The sequence below is a fragment of the Schistocerca cancellata genome, chromosome 4 (genome assembly GCF_023864275.1).
Source record: "Schistocerca cancellata isolate TAMUIC-IGC-003103 chromosome 4, iqSchCanc2.1, whole genome shotgun sequence".
NCBI classification, from domain to species: domain Eukaryota; kingdom Metazoa; phylum Arthropoda; class Insecta; order Orthoptera; family Acrididae; genus Schistocerca; species Schistocerca cancellata.
In genome coordinates this window covers 600956626-600980581 of record NC_064629.1, presented here as the reverse complement: position 1 = coordinate 600980581, position 23956 = coordinate 600956626, and the positions used below count along the sequence as shown (strand labels likewise).

The following is a 23956-nucleotide window of genomic DNA, read 5'->3' as shown; positions in this document are numbered from 1 at the left end:
CCGTAATAACCTTCTTCAGTGTCTATCTGGTACATCATGGGGAGCTGATGCCAACACATTGAGAACATCTGCTCTAGCACTCGTCTATTCCTCAGCAGAGTACTGCTCCGCAGTATGGCTTAATAGCTGCCATACTCACCTTGTGGACATTCAACTTCGTCACACTATGCATATCATATCTGGAACATTACTTGCTACTCCAGTCCAACGGCTGCTGGTGTTGTGTAACATACCACTTCCTCACATCAGAAGACAAAAACACCTTGGTCATCTGTGGTCAAGAATTCTGAATAACTCGTCACTCGCAATTCATGAAGATGTGAGACAGCTAGAATCATCCAGGTTGAAGTCCCATAAACCAGCATGTAAAACGGCCATGGAAATGTTAAACAACCATTTTGACAACAAAGACAGCTGGCGGAAAGAATGGATATCTTCTACTCCACAGGGAATCTTGAAAGTTGAAGATCCAACAGTAAGGCTCAATGGTTTTAGCATGCCAAGATACACTTGGAGCAGGCTTAACCATTTCAGATGTTGTGTGGGAAGAAGTGCTTTGATTTTTCATAAATGGGGTTGGGTGGATTCCCTATACTGTGACTATGCTGATGTTCCACAAACAATGAAGCATATAGCAGTGGACTGCCCCCTCTGTGCCTTCCCTGGAAATCTAGTGGATTCAAACCTGGTTACTTCCAAAGTGGTGGTTGGATCAATGGCTTAGATATAAAGTTCTAAATGGTAAATAAAATAAAAATAAATAACTTGAACTTCAAATACCACAACTAAGTGTGGTGAATATTCTTCGTGAAAGGCTTAGGTTGCATGCTTACCAAGTGCAAATTGTGCAGGCCTTGCAACCGAATGATTTGCTGACACATGCTGAATTTTCAACAGACATTCTCAACAGGATTGATGGTGCTAACAATTACTTAAATCAAATATGCTTTACCAATGAATCCACCTTTCATGTCAGTGGAATGTTAAATACACGTAATGTCTGTATAAGGGGTTCAGAGTCTCCACATGCTACTGTACAGTTACAGCGAGACAGCAAAAAAGTGAATGTTTGGTGTGGCCTGATGCATAACAAGGTTTTTGGACTGTTTTTCTTCACGGAAAAATCCATTACCACTAACATTTGCTTAGACGTTTTGCAGCAGTTCATTGTCCCACAGTTGGAAGAATATCAACCATGGATACTTTTCCAGCAAGATGGAGCAGCACCCCCCCCCCCCCCCCCCTCCTGGACTTTGATAGTGCATGGCTTCCTGGATGAAACACTTCCAGATTGGTGGATTGGAAGTAATGATCCAACACCCTGGCCACCCCACTCTCCAGACATTATGCTCCTTGACTTTTTTTCTGGGGCTACATCAAGGACAGAGTCATCGTCACACCAGTTGCTGATGACAATGAACTGAACGCTAGGATACAAGCTGCTATGAGTACTGTGACAGAACACATGTTACGAAACACCTTGTAGGAACTGGAATATTGCCTCGATATTCTCTGAGCTACCAAGGGAGCACACGTTGAGGTTTACTAATGTAAGTGGTCTTAAAAAAAATAGTAACACTAACCTATGTAACAGCATCAAATGTAAATTATTATGTCAGATGGTTATTCTGCAATAAATTGTTATAATCAGGGCAAGACTTTGTGCTCACCCTTTACATCTATCTTGTTGTAGGTGCACTATGTAGGTTAATGTTATTTACAACTGAAATAAAATTTTTGCAGTTTAATTTTGACAAACAAGAGGCACATATTCATAACTCTGCATTAAACTGTTTGAATTTTACAACTACAAAATCAAAATTCAGAATAACAAAACTTTTGAATTTTCTATATAATTCAGAGTCATATAGTTATATTATAAAAGTTTAATAGTTTCTGTACCATGAGGGGTGGTTGCCTGCTGTGACCTTGGAGCTTAGACAAAATTTTTAGACCAGCCAATGTACAAACTAATGAATGCCGACCAGGATGAATGCTGTAATCCAGAAGAAATTCAGCCTGTAACAGTAGAGCATGGCCACTATGCTCTGATAAATCAGAAAATAACATCATTTCAGGTTTTCTGAGCTGCACTGAGATTGAGAGACCTGGAAAAAGATGAAAAATATATAAAAATTGTGGATTTAAATGTAATTTTGTTCTTTGTGTAACTGGTAGCATAAATTTTCATGAGTGATAATTTTAAGTTATTGAACCTGAAAAAACAACAATAACTGATATTTTCCATTCTAGTAGATGAAATTAAGAAAAGTCCTAATGATAATATTCCCATAAGATTTCACACACATTTTGAAAATATTTTCCCAACACGTGAATAGTTTTTTGACTAGGCTTAAAAGCATGCCTGAAGCTCATAGTCCTTTTTACATTATATTTGTTCACTTATGGACATTATAAATTTCATAGCAATGACTGGTAACTGAACCTCTTACCAAGCACATAGAAAATTGTTCATGAAATAAGATGCAGATAAAAATTATTTATAGCACAAAAACCATTCTGAAAACTATAGCAGGTGTATTTTTTCTGGTAATAAAATCATACAATGAACTTCCAAAACACACTGAAAGATGTAGAAAACAAGATCCTATCAAATTTATTCTTTAAGACTACATATTAAATAAACAAAGACAATCAGATGAACTTAGTGTAGATATATAAATAACACTAGGAAGAATTTGAACAGTTTTATAAGAAAAGTCTAGACTTTAGTTCCTGTAGTTATAAAATCTTTGGTTCACCATAAATCGTTTCTCATTTTTCCTGAACTGACTATTCAAGCCACCTTGAAGAAGTGTGCTTTAAAACTCAGACAGGCAAATAAGAAGGAACAGGAGGCAGGAGATATACACAGTGATGGCCATTATGACTTCAACATCATGAAGGTTTCATGCACCTAGGATATACAAATGATTAGCATTTCAGTGCAACCCATGAAGTACATAAGAGAAAAGCCATCTGCTTTCTGACCATGAAAGAAGATTACACCGTGGTTTTCTAATTCAGCAATAGGAAATGCATGTTGATTGTTGTTATACCTCATTTAAGATGAGAAATGTCTACCAGCACATATAAGATTTCAACAGCAGGAGGATCATAACCTAGAGAGTCTGCAGTTTATCATTGTGCGATATTTCTGATTGTGTTGGTCAAGGCTAAACAACTGTCATAAATATGGAATAAATGGTTTCAGGAAGGCCAAACTCAACACCATGTGGATCTCACTGCCCATGTGACTAGTGTCCAATAGGACAGACATGTTGTTCATTCAGCTGTGCAAGATTGTTCAGCCATTTCACATACCTCTAGTCAGAAAAGGGCTTCTTTGCACCAAGGTAATTTCCAAAATGGAGAGTAATATGACATCTGAAGGCTTAGTCTGTCAGCAGGCGACCACTGTTGCAACTTCCCTTGATACATCAGAAAAGAGAGGTGCATTGACAGTCATGCACCTAATGACAACTCTGGACACAGGAGCGGCACCCACATTATATTTTCAGGTGAGTTCTGCATACCACATCATGATGGACATTCCCATGTGTGGAAGCTCCAAGTAAAATAAATGTTTCCAGACAGCAAATGTCATCCTCATTATGGATCAGCACATTCTTGAGATCCCAAACTTATTGAAATTATAAAACCACGGGAGGCCAAGAAACTAGTGTGCCACCAGTCATCAGCCACAGTAACCTGCATGCCCAGCCAGGTTAGAGTCCTTATCACTACCCAAGGTAGCAGTTCTGTGTATTAAATCTCACACACTATATACCCCCAAATCACTAACAAATTTATTCATGTATTCTGTCTACTATACACTATATGCAAAATAACTGAAACTTTACTATTTGGTATCCTTCCTGGAGTTGCAGTTTCAATGATAGTAGTGTCATGGCACAATTACCTGTTTTGGCAACAAATACGAGTGTCTGTATTATGTAGGGTGAACATTTAAAAAAAAAAAAAAAAAACAACAACAAACTGCAGCGACTGATTCCTACCTGGAAATGGAAGAAAAAAGGTCCTATGGACATGTGCCCATAAATGTATTGTTGCCAAGGTAGATGGTGCTCACAAATGAAAGTTCCTCTGAAAATTTGCAGAGTGTCCCTTGTGTGTTGCAGGCTGTTTGACTGATGCAGCATACTGTGAGCAGCAAAATGGTCCAGTATTCATGTCAGGAACAAGCCAAGATGGAGTCTGTATGTGGCCAAGCAGATGGAATCAGTCAAGAGGCAGCACAGCTATGCCAAAACAAGTACCCTCACAGACACCAACCACATCACACAACATTTCAAGGACTTTTTGGGTGTTTGTGTGATCATGGGTCCTTTCAGACAGACAAACATACAGGAAGGCAGCAGACTGTGCATACACCACATTTGAAGGCTCAGGTTCTACAGGATATTGAGATGAACTCTAATACGAGCTCCAAGAAAGTTCCCAGCCAACATGGTGTAAGCTAAAGTATGATTGTGTGCATCCTGCATGACAACTGTTACTATCCCTGTCACCTGCAATGAGTGCAAGGATTATCAGCAGTGGCTTTCTTACTATAGGAAGAATTTTGTTGGTGGTTTTTGCACCAGACTATCACAATTGTGGAATTTATATCATCAGTCCTCTTTACCGATAAACTGTTCCCCTGCTTGCAGTATGCTACATCAGTCACACAGTCTTAAGCACAAAAGGAACACATGGTAAGAGGAACTTTCATTCATCAGTGCCATCTACCAACATAGGACATTTTTCCTCATTTCCAGTCAGGACAGGAATCCTTCCCTGTTGTTTGCCAGTTTTTTTCATATTCATCCTGTATGTGTAATACAGCGGCGGTGCACAAATGCTGCGCAGCTAGCGCCATTCGACGGCCAACACCACGGTTCCTGGTGTGTCCGCTGTGCCGTGCGTGTGATCATTGCTTGTACAGCCCTCTCGCAGTGTCCGGAGCAAGTATGGTGGGTCTGACACACCGGTGTCAATGTGTTCTTTTTTCCATTTCCAGGAGTGTAACATAGCTGACCAGAACAATGGAGTTGTGTCTGTGTCTGTGTGTGTGTGTGTGTTTGTGTGTGTGTGTGTGTGTGTGTGTGTGTGTGTGTGTGTGTATGCTTTGTGCTAGCTAGCAACATAGTCCACAGGGTCATTGACTAAAAGATCAGCACCATCTACAATCTTTGTTGATGTGCCTGTCAACTGCAAAACCCTCAACAACAAAGTGAGTGGTTACCTTCCTTTGTTCCAGAAAGGACTTTTCATTTCTGCATGCACAAATAGATCAGGTTTTCAGATGAATAATCATAATGATACCACACTAATCAAAATTCATCATGAGTTCCATATGATTTATCTTCTTTGGCCGTTGGACTATGAATTTATTGGGAAGGAAATAGATTCTAAGGCATACTCTCTCACAAAACATACTATCATGTGAATACTTGAGGACTGTTTAGCTCTTGTCATAAGTTTTTCAGCATGCAGTGTCAGGTTTTTCTTCTTCTTTTTCTTCTACTGCTTCTTCTTTGTCTTCCTCTACTTCTTCTGGTTATTCACTAATGGATGTTAGTGACAACATGATGCAACTTTAGTCTATGAAACACAGTATGCAGTAATTGACATGGAGTTGATAATCTTGTCCACTGCTTTATGTTAGGTAGCCAATATATTCTTGTTTGTCTTTTTCTTCTTTTACCCTTGATCTTCCTTTCTATTATCAACTGTAGAAATATATACACTGGTGTGCAAAACTTAAAGATGGAAATAACTGTTTCATCATGTGTCACTGTCAAGTCACATAGCTTGACGAAATTTTGATGATATATAGAAAGAACTGCTACAGTATAGTGCAGTAAGTAACTGAAAAAAAAATTCTATAGGATAAACAGAAATGACACTTTTAGTCAGAGAAAATAAGTACAGTGAAGTCCCCACTATTTTTTATAGTAGCCTGAATATTACAAAAGATGTTCCTTAATATGGTGTGTGATCTTCACAGACAGCAATGCATGCTCTGCAACATGCTCTGATGCTGACCACTAGGTTGGTAAAGAGTGGTAGGATGTTCCATTTCTCTACCACTGTGGCTGACAACTGGATGGTGATTTGCGCGCTTGGACATGTTACAATATGTCTTCCCAATAAATCCCACATTTGTTTAATGGGATTTAAGATGGAGAGAATGTACAGACCAGCCCATTCACAATATATCCTCTTGTACCAAGAGCTTCCCCACTTGTGCAGTTTTGCATTTGCACATTGTCCTCTACATGAATGAATTCATGGCTGAATGTACCCCGGAAAGAGCCACATGGGAAAGAGTTACAGTTTTGCAATAACACTGATTTGTGAGTCCACTGTGTTCAAAGATTTGGGGGCCAGTATGCCCATGCAACATTATGCCTACCCCAATTTGTAAAGTCTGAACCCTCACCATATGAGAGTGCGTCCAGAATCACTACTCAGACTGATTCCATTATTATTAGAGAAAGGCACATGACCCTAATCCTTCGTGGTCCAGTCTCTGCTCTTCCTACCATCACTAGCACTGATGTGTGGGTGTCAGTGGAACACAACACTCTCTTCATTGTGTAAAGAGACCACCCCCATGCAGTTGCAGTACCACTGTGGGCAGTCCTGTTAAATATGGTTGCAGTTGCATGCAGTTTGACATGGGTCCCTTCTTGCCTGTTGTACAATGTGGTGGTCATATGCTACTGTAGATAGCCATGGTAAACCACCTCCTTGCCTTTGGGCAGCAGTGTCTGTGGTTTTGTGGTTTTGAATGTTTCTCATGAATCTGAAACAATGCAGTGAGCAATATCGGACTCCTGGGCTACACTCATCACTCTTTGTCCTTTTTCTAGTTTCCTGATGATTCATCCATATGTGAAACCAATCAGATTTGTCCAGGGCCATTTTGTAATTAAGAATACCACCCCACTGCACTGTAATTGCTCACTGATTGACACACAGTGTCTTTTTCCATTTCTTCAACTGGTTTCTGTTGCTGAGTCAGCCCCATTTGGCATTATAGTCTTGCTGACCTGACGTCATGTGATACCCAACATTCTACTCTGTTCACAATAACTGCAATACATCTAGCAACATGCTTCTGCACTTCCAATCAATTACATTAAGTATTTAATATGTTATGTTACTTTCTCTATCTCATCCTTAAGTTTTGCAGCTCAGTGTATCTGTTGTTGTTTTATTATTGTTGCTTTTGTTATTCTTGTGGTCTTCAAGCCAAACACTCTATTCACTTTCAGTCTCAACTGTTATTCATCCACGTTGCACTTCCATACAAGGTGAGCCTCCAGACATATACCTTCAGAAAAGACTTTCTGACAGTCAAGACTACACAGAAGTGGCAAAGAACTGGTATAGTTGTGCATATTCAAATACAGAGATATGTAAACAGGCAGAATATGGCATTGTGGTCAGCAATGCCTATAAAAGACAACAAGTGTCTGGTGCAGTTTTTAGATTGGTTACTGCTGCTATAATGCAAGGTTATCAAGATTTAAGTAAATTTAAATGTGGTGTTACAGTCAGTTCACATGCAATGCGACACAGCTTCTAAGAGGTAGCAAATGAAGTGGGGATCTTCCCGTATGACCATTTCATGAGTATACCATGAACATCAGGAATCCAGTAAAACATCAGATCTCTGACATTTCTGCGGCCAGAAAAAGATCCTGCAAAAATGGGACCAACGACGACTGAAGAGAATCATTCAACGTGCCGGAAGTGCAACCCTTCCACAAATTTCTGCAGATTTCAATGCTGGGTCATCAACAAGTGTCAGCGTGTGAACCATTCAACATCATCAATATGGTCTTTTTGAGCTGAAGGCCCACTCATGTATCCTGGATGACTACACGACACACAGGATTATGCCTCACCTGGGCCCGTCAACACCAACATTAAACTGTTGATGACTGGAAACATGTTGACTGGACAGACAAGTCTTGTTTCAAATTGTATCGAGCGGATGGACGTGTATGGGTATGGAGACAACCTCATAAATCTACAGACCCTGCATGTCAGCAGGGGACCATTCAAGGTGGTGGAGGCTCTGTAATGGTGTGGGGCATGTGCAGTTGGAGTGATATGGAATGACCCCTCATATGTCTAGATGCGACTCTGACAGGTGACACACACGTAAGCATCCTACCTGATCCCCTGCATCCATTTATCCCCATTTTGCATTCCGATGGACTTGGGCAGTTCCAACAGGACAGTGTGACACCCCACACATCAAGAATTGTTACAGAGTGGCTTCCCGAACACTCTTCTGAATTTAAGCACTTCCGCTGGCCACCAAACTCCCCAGACATGAACATTATTGAGCATATCTAGGATGCGTTGTAACATGCCATGCAGAAGAGATCTCCACCCACTTGTACTCTCATGGATTTAGGGGGACAACCCTGCAAGATTCATGGAGTCAATTCCCTCCAGCACTATTTCAGACATTAGTTGAGTCCATGCCATGTTGTGTTGTGGCACTTCTGTGTGGAGGCCCTACATGATATTAGGCAGGTGCACCAGTTTCTTTGACTCCTCAGCGTGTATTCAATGTTAACAAATTTCTCATCTTCATAAAAGCTTTTCTTGGCATTGCTTGTCAATATTTTATATCCTATATTTTATATCCTATCTACTTTGACCAGCATCAGCTGTTCAGCTACCAAATTGCAAAACTCATCTAGTACTTTTAGTGTCTCATTCCATAATAAAAGTCCCTCAGCACTGATTTATTTAATTTAACTGCATTCCATTACCCTGTTTCACTTATGTTAATACTGATCTTATAGGCTCCATTTATGACTTTATCAATTCTGTTCAACTGCTCTTCCAAGTCCTTTGCTGTGTCTGACATAATTACAAGGTCATTGGCAAACTTCAAGTTTTTATTTTTTCTCCCATGAGATGAAACAAGTGCTGTATCATTGTGAGAGAGACAGAAGCAATTGAGTGTACCAGGACTTACACCTGTTCACTACTACTAGTGCCACTTCATCATAACATGCCTGTACTTAACATACAAAAGATTTTCCAAACTTTGTCAGTGTACGCTTCAGTATATTAGTGTTAACATTCTGAAGTCCCAGAATGACCAAATGAATATGTTTTGCTAAATATATTATTTCCATGGAGGTCACCTCTGAACTGTTAATAGTGCTGTTTCAGACGGGGACATTATTATTATTATTATTATTATTATTATTATTAGGAATATCATTATATTTTGTGCATGTGAATTTTTACTGAATATATCAATTAAATGAAACTCCAAACTTTCACTTACAGACAATGTTCCTGATACCACTGAGTAAATAGCAGGTAGTTACATTTTCTTTCAGCAAGCATAATTAGTAATGTGGACATGCAGAGTCAAAATTTTGGTCAGTATGTTCTCCCTTGCTTTCTGGCTGACCACAAAAATAGTTTTCAAGCTCTTGTAAATGGTGAAGGTAGGTGTAAGGCATGCACAGACAATGTAAGTGACTTTTCACATTAACGACGTAACAAAAAGTAAAGCCCAGCTATATTATTTGCCTGCTGCCCAATACCCCAAATTTTAATTGCTTCTCAAAATTTTTCTTTTATGTCCTTTGCCGCCTACTCTGTGTATGGACAGAATAACATTGAGGTAAGCTACAACCCTGTCTCAGTCCTTTCTCAACCACTGCTCTCCGTCCATGCCCCATAATTAATGTCTGGTTTCTGGACAAGTCATATACAACTTTTCACTCCCTGTATTTAGCTCCTGCTACCTTTAGAATTTCAAAGATTGTATTAAAGAGGTAAGTCTTAGAGTCAGTATTGCCTCACATATCCTATATTTCTCTGGAATTCAAACTGATCTTTCCTGAGGTTATCTTCTACCAGTTTCTCCATTCTTCCATAAATAATTCATGTCTGTATTTTGCAACCATCATTTACTAAACTGATAGTTTGGTAACATTCTTACCTGTCAAAACCTCATTTCTTTGCTGTGTATTTAGTGCTCCATAAGCTATGTTCCAGGTGTGCATTTTTTTCTTTTTAATGATGTTAATATTCTCAGTGTTTCTGTATCAATCACATCAGTTCAGTGGCAGTTATGTCTGCTGTCTATGGTATATTAAATATTATGCTGTAAATCCAAATTTCAAAGGCTTGGATCTCTTTTGCTGTTGTATTTAGTGTCTGTCCCTCAAAACCATATAGAAGTACAGACCAGATATAGCATCCTACAAATCAAACTCTAAGGATTAGGTCTAGATCTGAACTAGTGAAAATTTTCTTGAAGTTTATGGAACCATTACTGCTGATGTGATATTTTGTCTCCATTTCTGATCTCTTAATCTTCACACAGCCATGTGTCAAAGTAATTAATGTTGTCTAAACTCGGTATGAAGGAACCATCAAATAGTTGATTTGGTTTTGTAAAGGACTCCGGTTGTAACGTGACAGTCATGAATTGCATTACAGCTGAAATCTCCAACTAGATTGATAAGTTGCTGAAGATTATCTTCATTATCAGCAATGAGTACTGCAGCTACAGCATAGCGAATATTGTTGATAAAGGCTCCATTAACCTATTTACCTTTTTCTATATTATCAAGTGGTTCCTGAAAGAATTCTTCTGACTACAAATTGAGTAACAGAGGTGACAGAATGCATCCTTGTCAGTGATCCCATTATCAAATCTAACTTACACTGTCTTGATTTTAACACAAGTTCTCTACGCAGCTTATGTCTTCTTGATATATATCTATTCTTATGAGAATGTCTATAAGTTTAAGATGTAGTGACCTACACTCCTGGAAATTGAAATAAGAACACCGTGAATTCATTGTCCCAGGAAGGGGAAACTTTATTGACACATTCCTGGGGTCAGATACATCACATGATCACACTGACAGAACCACAGGCACATAGACACAGGCAACAGAGCATGCACAATGTCGGCACTAGTACAGTGTATATCCACCTTTCGCAGCAATGCAGGCTGCTATTCTCCCATGGAGACGATCGTAGAGATGCTTGATGTAGTCCTGTGGAACGGCTTGCCATGCCATTTCCACCTGGCACCTCAGTTGGACCAGCATTCGTGCTGGACGTGCAGACCGCGTGAGACGATGCTTCATCCAGTCCCAAACATGCTCAATGGGGGACAGATCCGGAGATCTTGCTGGCCAGGGTAGTTGACTTACACCTTCTAGAGCACGTTGGGTGGCACGGGATACATGCGGACGTGCATTGTCCTGTTGGAACAGCAAGTTCCCTTGCCAGTCTAGGAATGGTAGAACGATGAGTTCGATGACGGTTTGGATGTACCGTGCACTATTCAGTGTCCCCTCGATGATCACCAGTGGTGTACGGCCAGTGTAGGAGATCGCTCCCCACACCATGATGCCGGGTGTTGGCCCTGTGTGCCTCGGTCGTATGCAGTCCTGATTGTGGCGCTCACCTGCACGGCGCCAAACACGCATACGACCATCATTGGCACCAAGGCAGAAGCGACTCTCATCGCTGAAGACGACACGTCTCCATTTGTCCCTCCATTCACGCCTGACACGACACCACTGGAGGCGGGCTGCACGATGTTGGGGCGTGAGCGGAAGACAGCCTAACGGTGTGCGGGACCGTAGCCCAGCTTCATGGAGACGGTTGCGAATGGTCCTCGCCGATACCCCAGGAGCAACAGTTTCCCTAATTTGCTGGGAAGTGGCGGTGTGGTCCCCTACGGCACTGCGTAGGATCCTACGGTCTTGGCGTGCATCCGTGCGTCGCTGCGGTCCGGTCCCAGGTCGACGGGCACGTGCACCTTCCGCCGACCACTGGCGACAACATTGATGTACTGTGGAGACCTCACGCCCCACGTGTTGAGCAATTCGGCGGTACGTCCACCGACCTCCCGCATGCCCACTATACGCCCTCGCTCAAAGTCCGTCAACTGCACATACGGTTCACGTCCACGCTGTCACGGCATGCTACCAGTGTTAAAGACTGCGATGGAGCTCCGTATGCCACAGCAAACTGGCTGACACTGACGGCGGCGGTGCACAAATGCTGCGCAGCTAGCGCCATTCGACGGCCAACACCGCGGTTCCTGGTGTGTCCGCTGTGCCGTGCATGTGATCATTGCTTGTACAGCCCTCTCGCAGTGTCCGGAGCAAGTATGCTGGGTCTGACACACCGGTGTCAATGTGTTTTTTTTTCCATTTCCAGGAGTGTATTTTGTAATCTATAAAACAAAGGCTTATATTTTTATCCTGATAATAATAATTTTGCACCAGAAAATTTAAAATTAAATGACTACAGACAAATTTACTTCACTGAAAATAAAAAATAAATAGGAAGAGGAGTGCACGATTTAAGTACCTACAGCATGCCCCACTGTATAAAAAACAGAGTAACTGAAACAAGAAAACTATATGTAAAAAAATTTGCTGTGTGTAGTGTCTGTCATGTCAGTAAAAGTCTGAATAATAGGCATTGTTTGCTCAACTGAATCATGAATTTTTGAACTCTAAAAAAAAAATCACTATGAATTTCTTATTTATATATTTCAGGTAAGAGAGAACACAGTTAAAAATTATCATCTGCTTGGGACATGAACATTCTTTCCTAAAACATTATTGACATCGTGAGTGCAGTTTTTTTCTAGTCTGAAGCCTTTTGAAAGAAGGCTATTAAGTGAAGAGAGATGAAAAGATAGTTGATTATGTCCACTCTGCCACTTTACTTATGGAGTGAATGGATCAATGCAGAGAATGGAAATTTCTAATTCCCCAGGTGTCGGAGATTTCTCAGTTCATAAAGTGGCACCTTTCTGCAATCTTAAATATTTTAACAATTATCAAACCTTCCCCTGATGCCTTGCTACCCTTTGGAGAATGTATAGTCTGTGTAATTTCCTCTACTGTGAGATTGTATAGTCTGTGTAATTTCTTCTATTGTGGAGGAGATGTTATGAGCATGGATGGGTATTCTGTTTTTGAACCTGAATCTGAATTTTGAACCTCACAGTTAAAGAGGAATTCAAGTTAATATGCGTGAATATCACAGTTATCATTGCTATTCTACATAACTTTACCATCAGAGCCCTGGACATGTAATCTTGGGCGATTGTAGTTGCTGAGATTTAATTTGAATGTCATATGGAAGTCACATGTGTTGTTCTTGAATTTTTCCTCCATTTGTACTAGACCGTTATTGCAGAAAACCAGTTTTATCCTATAAATACTTTTGATGGCAAGTTTACTTGCATCCAAAAATGTTATCCAGTTATGATGGTTCTTTGGTGAGTTCTGTTTTTCCATTCGAAGTTGCATATCCATCAAAACCACTTTAAATTCACAGGTCCATTTGGATAATTGTTTGGTTTTATTAGTGGGGTTGGTCTATTATCTTTCTTGCTAATATAAGCTACAAAAAAAACTTTCTTAAATATAATTAATATTACTTTTTCGATCTCACTCTAAATGTTATCTAGTATTACTACTTCTCGAAAAACTTGAGATAAATGGATACTGTTTTCTCATTCTATAAATACATGAAGATGAGCTACCCAAGGCCTGTAGAAAATGTCATAAATAACATACATTTCAGATGTTTGGAAAAGATTACACATACCAATGTTCTCTCCAAAGATTCTACATGAAGCAAGATTTACAGAGGTGGAGTAAGTCAAAATAGGAAACACCTGTTCACTTGACAGTGAATAACAAACTACCACAAATATTTAATTGTATATATACCTAATTGGATTGGGGTTAAGAAATGACAGAGGAAGTCACCTGGTAGAATTTTGCAAAGATCATAACTTAATCATAGCTAACACTTTGTTCAAGAATCATGAAAGAAGGTTGTATACATGGAAGAAGCCTGGAGATACTAGAAGGTATCAGATAGATTATATAATGGTAAGACAGAGACTTAGGAACCAGGTTTTAAATTGTAATACATTTCCAGGGGCTGATGTGGACTCTGACCACAATCTCTTGGTTATGAACTGTAGATCAAAACTGAAGAAACTGCAAAAAGGTTGGAATGTAAGGAGATGGGACCTGGATAAACTGACTAAACCAGAGGTTGTACAGAGTTTCAGGGAGAGCATAAGGGAACAATTGACAGGAATGGGGCAAAGAAATACAGTACAAGAAGAATGGGTAGCTCTGAGGGATGAAGTAGTGAAGGCAGCAGAGGATCAAGTAGTTAAAAGGCCGAGGACTAGTAGAAATACTTGGGTAACAGAAGAAATATTGAATTTCAATGATGAAAGGAGCTCAGATGGAAACCCAGTTCTAAGCAAAGAGGGGAAAGCAGAAAGGTGGAAGGAGTATATAGAGGGTCTATACAAGCGTGGTGTACTTGAGGACAATATTATGGAAATGGAAGAGGATGTAGATGAAGCTGAAATGGGAGATATGATACTGCGTGAAGAGTTTGACGGAACACCAAAAGACCTGAGTCGAAACAAGGCCCCGGGAGTAGACAACATTCCATTAGAACTACTGACATACTAGGGAGAGCCAGGCCCAACAAAACTCTACCATCTGGTGAGCAAGATGTATGAGACAGGCGAAATACCCTCAGACTTCAAGAAGAATATAATAATTCCAATCCCAAAGAAAGCAGATGTTGACAAATGTGAAAATTACTGAACTATCAGTTTAATAAGCCATGGCTGCAAAATACTAACATGAATTCTTTACAGACAAATGGAAAAACTAGTAGAAGCTAACCTTGGGGAAGATAAGTTTGGATTCCGTAGAAATGTTGGAACACATGAGGCAGTACTGACCCTATGACTTATCTTATAAGATCAATTAAGGAAAGGCAAACCTATGTTTCTAGCATTTGTAGACTTAGAGAAAGCTTTTGACAATATTGATTGGAATACTCTCTTTCAAATACTGAAGGTGACAGGGGTAAAATACAGGGAGCGAAATGCTATTTACAATTTGTACAGAAACCGGATGGCAGTTATAAGATTCGAGGCACATGGAAGGGAAGCAGTGGTTGGGAAGGGAGTGAGACAGGGTTGTAGCTTCTCCCCAATGTTATTCAATTTGTATATTGAGCAAGCAGTAAAGGAAACAAAAGAAAAATTTGGAGTAGGTATTAAAATCCATGGAGAAGAAATAAAAACTTTGTGGTTTGTCGATGACATTGTAATTCTGTCAGAGACAGCAAAGGACTTGGAAGAGCAATTGAACAGAATGGACAGTGTCTTGAAAGAAGGCTATAAGATGAACATCAACTAAAGCAAAACGAGGATCATAGAATGTAGTCGAATTAAGTCGGGTGATGCTGAGGGAATTAGATTAGGAAATGAGACACTTAAAGTAGTAAAGCAGTTTTGCTATTTGGGGAGCAAAATAACTGATGATGGTCGAAGTAGTGAGGATATAAAATGTAGACTGGCAATGGGAAGGAAAGTGTTTCTGAAGAAGAGAAATTTGTTAACATCGAGTATAGATTTAAGCATCAGGAAGTTGTTTCTGAAAGTATTTGTATGGAGTGTAGCCATGTATGGAAGTGAAACATGGACGATGACTAGTTTGAACAAAAAGAGAATAGAAGTGTTCGAAATGTGGTGCTACAGAAGAATGCTGAAGATTAGATGGGTAGATCACATAACTAATGAGGAGGTATTGAATAGAATTGGAGAGAAGAGGAGTTTGTGGCACAACTTGACTAGAAGACGGGATCAGTTGGTAGTACATGTTCTAAGGCATCAAGGGATCACCAATTTAGTATTGGAGGGCAGCGTGGAGGGTAAAAATCGTACAGGGAGACCAAGAGATGAATACACTGAGCAGATTCAGAAGGATGTACGTTGCAGTAGGTACTGGGAGATGAAGAAGCTTACACAGGGTAGAGTAGCATGAGCTGCATCAAACCAGTCTCAGGATTGAAGACCACAACAACAACAAACATACCTAATCCCAGTATATAATTTACAACACTTTCTAACACAGACCACATTACCACACACAAGATGTGCAGACACTGTATTTACATATCACTCATGTTATTTCATACTATTAACAATATAAATATCAGTTACTTCTGCTGAGAAATTCTTCATTGGAGTAGAAGGAGTTGGCCACCAATAAATCCTTTATGCTTTTTCTTTTAAACTGTATTCTATTAGTAGCTAAACATTTTATGCTGCTGGAAATTTATTGGAAATGTGTGTTCCTGAATACTGGAAGCCTTTCTGGACCAAAGTAAGTTACATTAAAATAACAAAGTACCTGACAGTCACGCATGGAACGTGAAAATGTCACAAGCTCACCTTGCCCAGGGCACTCGATACAGATGTGGCAGCAGCAACTATACACTTCAGTTCTAGATACACTCAAATGCCATCCTTCAACAAGCAGTACTGGGTTTACTTAACCCTGCAGCGGGCATGTGAGGAACACTTGTCACCCAGCACTTTTGGAATGTGATTGTTTGTTATATTTGAAGTTGTAGCCTTCCTGTGCTTAGTACCTTTCAAATGGGTTTATTTTTGAAGATCCATTTAAATTTAACACTAGTTGAACAGCTAAACTGTTAGCAATGTTGAAGTGTGTGAGGCTACATCTGTCCACCATGCATGTAAGTACATAAAAAATCCTGAAGGTATGTTTTCTCTTTTTTAAAACTATTTCATACTAAATTCATTGTAAGAACAATACTTGATTTTTTTATTAATCTGATATATAGTATCTATGTTAACTATGAGCAATTACTTATGCATTCTTAAATGTTTACTTCTTTAATGTATTTTATAGGAAATAGTGGTTAACGAGGAAATAGTGGTTGCTGGGGACTTTAATGTTGATTTATTGAAAATTTGGAAAATATTTTGAGTAGATTTCCTGACCATGTTATAGTGCTGGGTGGAGATTTTAATTTGACAGATATAGACTGGGAGACTAAAACATTTATAACGGGTGGCAGGGACAAAGAATCCAGTGAAATTTTTTTAAGTGCATTATCTGAAAACTACCTTGAGCAGAGAACTACCTTGAGCAGAGAACCGACTCATGGCGATAACATACTAGACCTTCTGGTGACAAACAGACCCGAACTATTTGAAACAGTTAACACAGCACAGGGAATCAGCGATCATAAAGTGGTTACTGCATCAATGATTTCAGCCATAAATAGAAATATTAAAAAAGGTAGGAAGATTTTTCTGTTTAGCAAAAGTGAGAAAAAGCAGATTTCAGAGTACCTGATGGCTCAACACAAAAGTTTTGTCTCAAGTACAGATAGTGTTGATGATCAGTGGACAAAGTTCAAAACCATCGTACAATATGCATTAGATGAGTATGTGCCAAGCAAGATCGTAAGAGATGGAAAAGAGCCACCATGGTACAAAACCAAGTTAGAAAACTGCTGCAGAAGCAAAGGGAACTTCACAGCAAACATAAAAATAGCCAAAGCCTTAAGGACAAACAAAAATTACACGAAGCGAAATGTAGTGTGAGGAGGGCTATGCAAGAGGCGTTCAATGAATTTGAAAGTAAAGTTATATGTACTGACTTGGCAGAGAATCCTAAGAAATTTTGGTCTTAAGTCAAAGAGGTAGGTGGATCAAAAAAAAAAAAAAAAAAAAAAAAAAAAAAAAAAAAAAAAAGTCCAGATACTCCGTGACAAAAATGGTGCTGCAACAGAGGATGACAGACTAATGGCCGAAATACTAAATGTCTTTTTCCAAAGCTGTTCACAGAGATGACAAAATGGTAGATATCAAAATAGATGACAAAGGGATAGAAAAACAATTAAAATCGATCAAAAGAGGAAAGGCCACTGGATCTGATGGGACACCAGTTCGATTTTACACAGAGTACGCGAAGGAACTTGCCCTCTTCTTGCAGCGGTGTACCGTAGGTCTCTAGAAGAGCGTAGCATTCCAAAGGATTGGAAAAGGGCACAGGTCATTCCCATTTTCAAGAAGGGACGTGATACAGATGTGCAGAACTATAGACCTACATCTCTAAATGTTGATCAGTTGTAGAATTTTGGAGCACGTATTATGTTCGAGTATATTGACTTTTCTGGAGACTAGAAATCCACTCTGTAGAAATCAGCATGGGTTTCAAAAAGACGATTGTGTGAAACCCAGCTCGCACTATTTGTCTACGAGACTCAGAGGTCTGTAGATACGGGTTCCCAGGTAGATGCCATGTTTCTTGACTTCCGCAAGTCGTTCAATACAGTTCCCCACAGTCATTTAATGAACAAAGTAAGAGCATATGGACTATCAGACCAATTGTGTGATTGGATTGACGAGTTCCTAGATAACAGAACGCAGCATGTCATTCTCAATGGAGAGAAGTCTTCCGAAGTAAGAGTGATTTCAAGTGTGCTGCAGGGGAGTGTTGTAGGACTGTTGCTATTCACAATATACATAAATGACCTTGTGGATAACATCAAGAGTTCACTGAGGTTTTTTGTGGATGATGCTGTGGTATATCGAGAGGTTATAACAATTCATTAATAAAGTTGCCTCCACTTTTGAAAATTGTTTTCCCCTAAAGGTAACTCAAATCACACAGAAGTCAAAATATAAACTGTGGATTACACAAGGCATAAAGTTATCATATAGGACAAAAAGGAGACTATATGCACTATCGAGGAACAGCTCTGATGTTAGAATTGTAATGTATTACAAAGAATACTGCAAAATATTGAAGCAAGTAATCCAGCTTTATTATGAGAAATAGATAATTACATCAGGTAACAAAATAAAAACTATATGGGATATTGTGAAGACAGAGACAGGTGGGGCCAAAAAGGAAGAGGAGCAGATAGCTCTAAAAATAAATGAGACTTTGGTAACAAGTACATGTAGTGCTGCAAACCTCTTAAACAAGTACTTCATTTCTGTTGCTGACAGCTTGGGGTTATCAGGTTCAGTGAACAGTGCAATAGAGTATCTGAGACCAGTCTTTAAAAATAACTTCAGTAAAATGAAAATGACACTCATGTCTCCCACAGAAGTAAAATCCATCATAAAATCCTTAAAATCTAAGTAATCCAGTGAGTATGATAACATATCAACAAAGTTAATCAAAGTGTGCTCGTGTGAGTTGAGTTCTATCTTAAATTATTTGTGTAATCAATCTCTTATCAGCAGAACATTTCCAGATTGGTCAAAATATACTGAAGTCAAGCCTCTTTACAAGAAGGGGGAGAAAGAGATACCATCAAACTATCGACGAATTTCACTTTTGCCAGCTTTTTAAAAAATATTTGAAAAGGCTGTGTTCAAGCGTATCCTTAAGCATCTGACTGCAAATAATGTATTGTCCAAGTCACAGTTTGGATTTCATAAGGGTTCTGGTATACAGAGAGCTATTTACACTTACAGTGAGAATGTTCTTAATTCATTAAATAATAAATTAGAGGCTACTGGCATTTTCTGTGACCTGTCAAAGCCTTTGACTGCGTGGACCACAGCATTTTCTTAAGTAAATTTGAATAGTATGGTATCACTGGCAATGCTGCGAAATGGTTTGAGTCTTATCTATCCAACACGAAACAAAGAGTGTCAGTGCAAAGTACCTGAGCAGTAAGCAGTCAGTCTTCATCTGACTGGGAATTAATTACATGTGGTGTTCCCCAACGTTCCATCTTGGGTCCATTGCTTTTTCTTGTGTACATTAATAACCTCTCATCTGTTAGATTGCCAGATGCTAAGTGTGTTTTGTTTGCAGATGATACAACATTGCAATAAGTAGAAAGTCAAGTACAGATTTAGAAATGGCTGCTAACCAAATTTTCACTGACATTAATGAGTGGTTTAAAGCTAATTCACTGTCATTAAACTTTGAGAAGTCCCAGTATATACAGTTCAGAAGCTGTAAGAGATGTCCTTCCTGCATGAGTACAATGTATGAAGACATGCAGATTGAAGAGGTTGACAGTGTTAAATTTCTGAGACTAAAACTCAATAATAAATTCAGATGGGAATGGCATACTACAGAATTGTTTAAGCACCTAAACAAGTCTGTATTTACAGTGAGAATGATGTCAGATGTAGGAGATATAAATATAAAATAACTTATATACTTTGCTTACTTTCATTCTGTTATGTCATATGGGATCATATTCTGGGGCAACTGATCAAACCGAGCAAACGTTTTTAGGGAGCAAAAGCATTTGATAAGAATCATTTGTGGCGTAAATTCAAGAATTGCTATGGTAATTGTTCTGCAAACAAATACCTGTCAATTACTTCATTATTCTGACCCAACTATAGGATGATTCTATGAACTGACTAGTTGGTTAGAAAAAGGAGTATATTATTTATTATAAAATTCATTAATGAGTGTATATACTTGGAAGTACTGTTAGTATTTCCAGTTCCATGTAGAAACCTGATCAAGGAAATTTGTATTCGAACCACTGTTTCTCAGTATATTTATTCCTTAATGAAAGTTGTTGCAAGTAATACATCTCTATTTCCATCAAATAGCTCAATACATAGTATTAATACTAGAAATAAGTAGAATCTACATAAAGACCTAAAATCACTTACCTTGGTCCAAAAAGGGGTCCAATATTCAGGAACACACATTTTCAATAAATTGTCAGCAACCATTAAAAACTTGGTTTCAGATAAAGCATGGTTTAAACAGAGTTTGAAAGACTTTTTGATAGGCAACTCCTTCTACTCCATAGATGAATATCTTAACAGAGACTAAGCCAGCTTAAGTAAAAATATCAGTTAGATTTCAGTTTTGACAACACTTGGTCACAACAGTCAAGATTAGGTATTTTGTGTATGTCAAATTTATTAATAGTGCGTAGCAGTGTTTCATTCTGACAGCACATTAATTCTATAAATATTAGCAGCTCCTGTTTACTGCATTGTATTAACCTATTTCGACTATCTTCTGAAAATGATCAGGGTAGTATGTACTATATTCAAATGTTTTATGTTATACTTTCGGACATGTTCCACACCCACAAGAATCATCTCATTGTTTGGGTCTATGGAACAAAAACTGAATCTAATCTAATCTATAATCTATTTGAGTGATGTCAGATGAAACACGAAGAAGGATGATAAAGACTTCTAACTCTGAGGTGCATATACTGAGCAAATTCTATAACATATTAATCAGTGGAAAGAACAGAATTTCTACAGAGGTTGGCCTGAGAAATGATGAAACCTCAAATTCAGTACAGATCTGCTGTCCCTAAAAATCCCATTGAATTACAATGCCATGCATGTGTTTTACTGGGCATAAATTCGGCAGTCACACCACAAAACAATCCCAGAGAAGGTTACAAAGGATGCTGCTATGAGTGTGCAAGGCAGAAAGGCTAGTTAACTGTGATATGGTGTCATAAATGAAAACGGTTGATATGTTTTTCTCATTTACGTACCGTATTTGTTAACTATATCTGAAATAATTTATTTAATGTTGTTTTGCAAATTTATGTTTTATTTCCATCATCATACATACACAAAGATACAAAAAAATTAAATACAATGAGTGATTAAAAAATCAAATGGTGGACAGGAGTTCCCCACATCTAACTACATAATAGTATAGCATGCACTTACTGCAGGGTTAACAGGCTGGTAATAACTTTTTGAATTTCCTGCAAACTTTTGCTACTAGTTTGCAAATGACTGTGGTATCTAGCTCTTGAGGTAGTAGAGCAATATGACAACAATGAAAAGTATATATAGATATGACCAAATTCATTCCCTGATTGTTGTTGCTATGGTAATTGTTCTGCAAACAAATACCTGTCAATTACTTCATTATTCTGACCCAACTATAGGATGATTCTATGAACTGACTAGTTGGTTAGAAAAAGGAGTATATTATTTATTATAAAATTCATTAATGAGTGTATATACTTGGAAGTACTGTTAGTATTTCCAGTTCCATGTAGAAACCTGATCAAGGAAATTTGTATTCGAACCACTGTTTCTCAGTATATTTATTCCTTAATGAAAGTTGTTGCAAGTAATACATCTCTATTTCCATCAAATAGCTCAATACATAGTATTAATACTAGAAATAAGTAGAATCTACATAAAGACCTAAAATCACTTACCTTGGTCCAAAAAGGGGTCCAATATTCAGGAACACACATTTTCAATAAATTGTCAGCAACCATTAAAAACTTGGTTTCAGATAAAGCATGGTTTAAACAGAGTTTGAAAGACTTTTTGATAGGCAACTCCTTCTACTCCATAGATGAATATCTTAACAGAGACTAAGCCAGCTTAAGTAAAAATATCAGTTAGATTTCAGTTTTGACAACACTTGGTCACAACAGTCAAGATTAGGTATTTTGTGTATGTCAAATTTATTAATAGTGCGTAGCAGTGTTTCATTCTGACAGCACATTAATTCTATAAATATTAGCAGCTCCTGTTTACTGCATTGTATTAACCTATTTCGACTATCTTCTGAAAATGATCAGGGTAGTATGTACTATATTCAAATGTTTTATGTTATACTTTCGGACATGTTCCACACCCACAAGAATCATCTCATTGTTTGGGTCTATGGAACAAAAACTGAATCTAATCTAATCTATAATCTATTTGAGTGATGTCAGATGAAACACGAAGAAGGATGATAAAGACTTCTAACTCTGAGGTGCATATACTGAGCAAATTCTATAACATATTAATCAGTGGAAAGAACAGAATTTCTACAGAGGTTGGCCTGAGAAATGATGAAACCTCAAATTCAGTACAGATCTGCTGTCCCTAAAAATCCCATTGAATTACAATGCCATGCATGTGTTTTACTGGGCATAAATTCGGCAGTCACACCACAAAACAATCCCAGAGAAGGTTACAAAGGATGCTGCTATGAGTGTGCAAGGCAGAAAGGCTAGTTAACTGTGATATGGTGTCATAAATGAAAACGGTTGATATGTTTTTCTCATTTACGTACCGTATTTGTTAACTATATCTGAAATAATTTATTTAATGTTGTTTTGCAAATTTATGTTTTATTTCCATCATCATACATACACAAAGATACAAAAAAATTAAATACAATGAGTGATTAAAAAATCAAATGGTGGACAGGAGTTCCCCACATCTAACTACATAATAGTATAGCATGCACTTACTGCAGGGTTAACAGGCTGGTAATAACTTTTTGAATTTCCTGCAAACTTTTGCTACTAGTTTGCAAATGACTGTGGTATCTAGCTCTTGAGGTAGTAGAGCAATATGACAACAATGAAAAGTATATATAGATATGACCAAATTCATTCCCTGATTGTTGTTGCTATGGTAATTGTTCTGCAAACAAATACCTGTCAATTACTTCATTATTCTGACCCAACTATAGGATGATTCTATGAACTGACTAGTTGGTTAGAAAAAGGAGTATATTATTTATTATAAAATTCATTAAGGAGTATATATCCTGGGAAGTACTGTTAATATTTCCAGTTCCTTGAATAGGCTTACCCTGACCCAACTATAGTACTGATTTTGTGAATTGACTTGTTGGTTTGAAACAGGGACTAATTATTTATTACAAAATTCATTAAGGATTATATATACTAGGAAGTAGCTATTAGTATTCACAGTTCCTTGAATAGGCTTGTAACAGAATGTTCTTGAATTTGCACCACAAATAATATGTATAAAACAATTCTGGGTTGATAAAACTTTAGTTTGGCTTGATGAGTTACCATAAATGTGTATGACATTATAAAATGAAAGTACGAGATGTATGCCAGCTATCACCTATGCCTGACAACAATCAAGTTGCAAAAAAGGATTTGTTTTGGCACTGAATTTATTATTAAGTTGTAATTCAAAGAATTTTACACAGTCATCCCACTCTATCTGTTTATGATCACATTTTAGAGATATGTTATGTGGAAATATTATAAGACCTGAACTGCATATAGTGCGTGCTTTTGAAGTTTCACCACA

General features: G+C 38.2%; 1 protein-coding gene across 1 annotated transcript in view; it reads right to left on the bottom strand.

The window, feature by feature from the left end:
- LOC126183816 (intermembrane lipid transfer protein VPS13A-like) overlaps positions 1–23956 on the bottom strand; it is a 681615-nt gene that overhangs the window by 366197 nt on the left and 291462 nt on the right. The window contains exon 29 of the mRNA XM_049926066.1: positions 1903–2108. Within this exon, the coding sequence (XP_049782023.1) occupies positions 1903–2108 (206 nt within the window). The remainder of the gene's footprint in view (positions 1–1902; positions 2109–23956) is intronic.